The sequence below is a fragment of the Galeopterus variegatus genome, unplaced genomic scaffold, assembly GCF_000696425.1.
Source record: "Galeopterus variegatus unplaced genomic scaffold, G_variegatus-3.0.2 Scaffold3254, whole genome shotgun sequence".
Classification (NCBI taxonomy): domain Eukaryota; kingdom Metazoa; phylum Chordata; class Mammalia; order Dermoptera; family Cynocephalidae; genus Galeopterus; species Galeopterus variegatus.
Window position 1 is genome coordinate 79,532 of NW_007729365.1, and position 2,437 is coordinate 81,968.

At 44.2% G+C, this 2,437-nt stretch overlaps 1 protein-coding gene across 1 annotated transcript in view; it reads right to left on the minus strand.

The window, feature by feature from the left end:
* Positions 1-2,437, minus strand: part of GLP2R (glucagon-like peptide 2 receptor) — a 79,849-nt gene that overhangs the window by 11,010 nt on the left and 66,402 nt on the right. Inside the window, exon 11 of the mRNA XM_008584391.1 lies at positions 492-630. Coding sequence (XP_008582613.1) covers positions 492-630 — 139 coding nt within the window. The remainder of the gene's footprint in view (positions 1-491; positions 631-2,437) is intronic.

The window sequence follows — 2,437 nt, forward strand, 5'->3', positions numbered from 1 at the left end:
ACCAAAATATTCAGGCAACTTAGCCACAGCTGGCCTGTTGTCTCTAGTTTCAGCCCCCACACCTCTGTCAAGGGTCAAGAGCCTCCTGGTCTGGACTCACAAGTCCCTACCCAAGTTGTGCTGTGTTCTGTGTACGTGTCACTTGAAGCTCAGACAATGTTCATCTTTCACAATGCTCTGTAGAGAACTCGGCAAAAATAGGCACTTAATAAAAGCCTTCATGTTGACACTCACAGTTAATATGCTCATGAGTCACACCAACTATTACAACTCAGGAAAATGAATCCTTAGTAACTGAATCATGCTGGGAGGAGCAAAGCAGAACTACCCCATCTGCACGCCCTTCTAATGCCAAGGGCCCTCACCAATAAAGCCTGCTGATGTGAAAACTCTACTTTCATCCATGGGCTCTCTCAATTCTGAGCCTGGCTGGACTACATGCACTTTGTTTTCTCCAAAACCAAGACATCATGGTTGAGACACCTACTTACGTGGAAAGAACTCAATGTCAACTGAACGAAAAGTCGTATAAGTTTTGAAAATCCTTGAACTTGATCATCAGTGATGAAAGAGAAGAGGATCTCGTGAACACCCAATAAAGGAATGAGGACAAGCGTTGATTTTGCCAATCTGTAAACGACAACCAAATAATAGCCATGAGGGCCACGTTGGGAATAGGCAACATTCCTGCTCTTCTGTGCATGCCTTGTTGTAGCTCTGACCTTAGTGATAAATAGTTGGTTGTCCAGTTGGTCTCCTCGACCACACATTCTCTGCTGAAGGCTATTGTGGTCTTGTTCGCTGTGGCAGCCCTACACCTAATTCATGGTAGATACTCAGGAAATATGAACTGAAAACATAAATGAATGAATGGCTTGACCCATATAGATTATCAAATGCCTACAGATCTCAATGTTTTGAGTGTTGGATAGATTTCCATGCAAATGGCTACCACTCTGGGACACTCCACCCCTACCACATTTGACAAGTTTCCCATAGCCTGGCTAGCAGGTGCCTCTATCTCTTTCTCTACTCAGGACTTTCAGCCATCAGCCTGAGAAGGGAGAGATAATGAGTTTCCTAGGGTCACACAAACACTAAGCACAAAAAATGACAAACATTTATTTGTACCACCCACTTGTAAAGTGCACAGCTGAGGCCCAAATGCTCCAAAGTGCTGGTTCCCAAACATGCCTGACTATTAAAATTCCTTACAGAGCTTTTAAAAATATATATGAGGGAACTTCAAAAAGTTCAAGGAAAGATTCGTATTACCTGCTAATTTTATTTTTCCATGAACTTTTTCAATACCCTCATAGAGCTTCCTGAGCTCTAGTGTTGACTCTCTGAATCCAAACCTCTGGAGGTTGGGTCCCAGGAATGTGAATTTTTACGGAACTCCCCACAGGATTCTGATAAGTAGCCAGGTTTGGGAATGACTGCTCTTTACTAAGGAGCTGCTTCTTTATTTAAAACTGACTACATTAGCATGGGTGACTCATATTCAGCGTACAAACAAAATTACTGTCTTATACACATTGGGGAAAAAGGAGCTTAATTTTAATAATTTTTTAGCGTGAGTCACTTCTCTTAAAGGGCCAGGCTAGGAGGAGTTTCACCCCAAACCCTATGGAGTTAAAGCTGTAGAAACACAGCGTCCTCAGCTGTTCATGGGCAGTTTCTTCAGGAAAGCTTAACTCTATGCAGGGGAAAGAGCTTACTATGGATCCTGTGTTTGTAAGAGCCATTCAAATGCAATTTTATCAATAAAACAATCCAAAACACCCTGTCATCTTTGTGCCCTGAAAGGATCTAGAGCCAGGAGAGGAGAGTAGGAGCCACCATGAAGGATGAATACCACCTGGCCGCCACATGGGCGTACAAGAGCCTTGACCCTCAGGAGAGGCTGGGTAGAGGAGACATGGAGTCGCAGGTCCTGGTTATGTGTTTCTCCTGCTCTGAGCTCAGATCGACTCCCACCCCCACACCCACCCATGTGGCAGTCACTTAGCTGGGCCACATTAAGATGCTCCCCAGAAGGGACTATTTCAAGGGTTTTTAAATTTCCAGGAGTCTTTTTAAAACCCTCTGGCTCAGAGGTTGCAAAGTGGCAACTGCGGGTTGTATTTGACCTGCAAACAGCTTTTGCTTAGGCCACAAAGTGGTGTTTGCTATTATCTTTAAATAATAATGAGATTTCTAACAAAGATATCCAGATGTCCAGCTTCTTTTGTCCAGATCTGGCTACAACTGGGGGTGGGTGTCCGTTTAGAGGGAACCTGTGATCTCTAGCCTCACACGAATCCACCCTACTTACTTTGTCACCTGCTTGGCCCTTGCAAGTGTTTGAATTTGTGACCCTTGCTCTGGGTTATCTGGGTTTTTTTTTTTTTGTCTTTTTCCGTGTCCGGCAACGGATCGCAACCCTCAGTGTCGC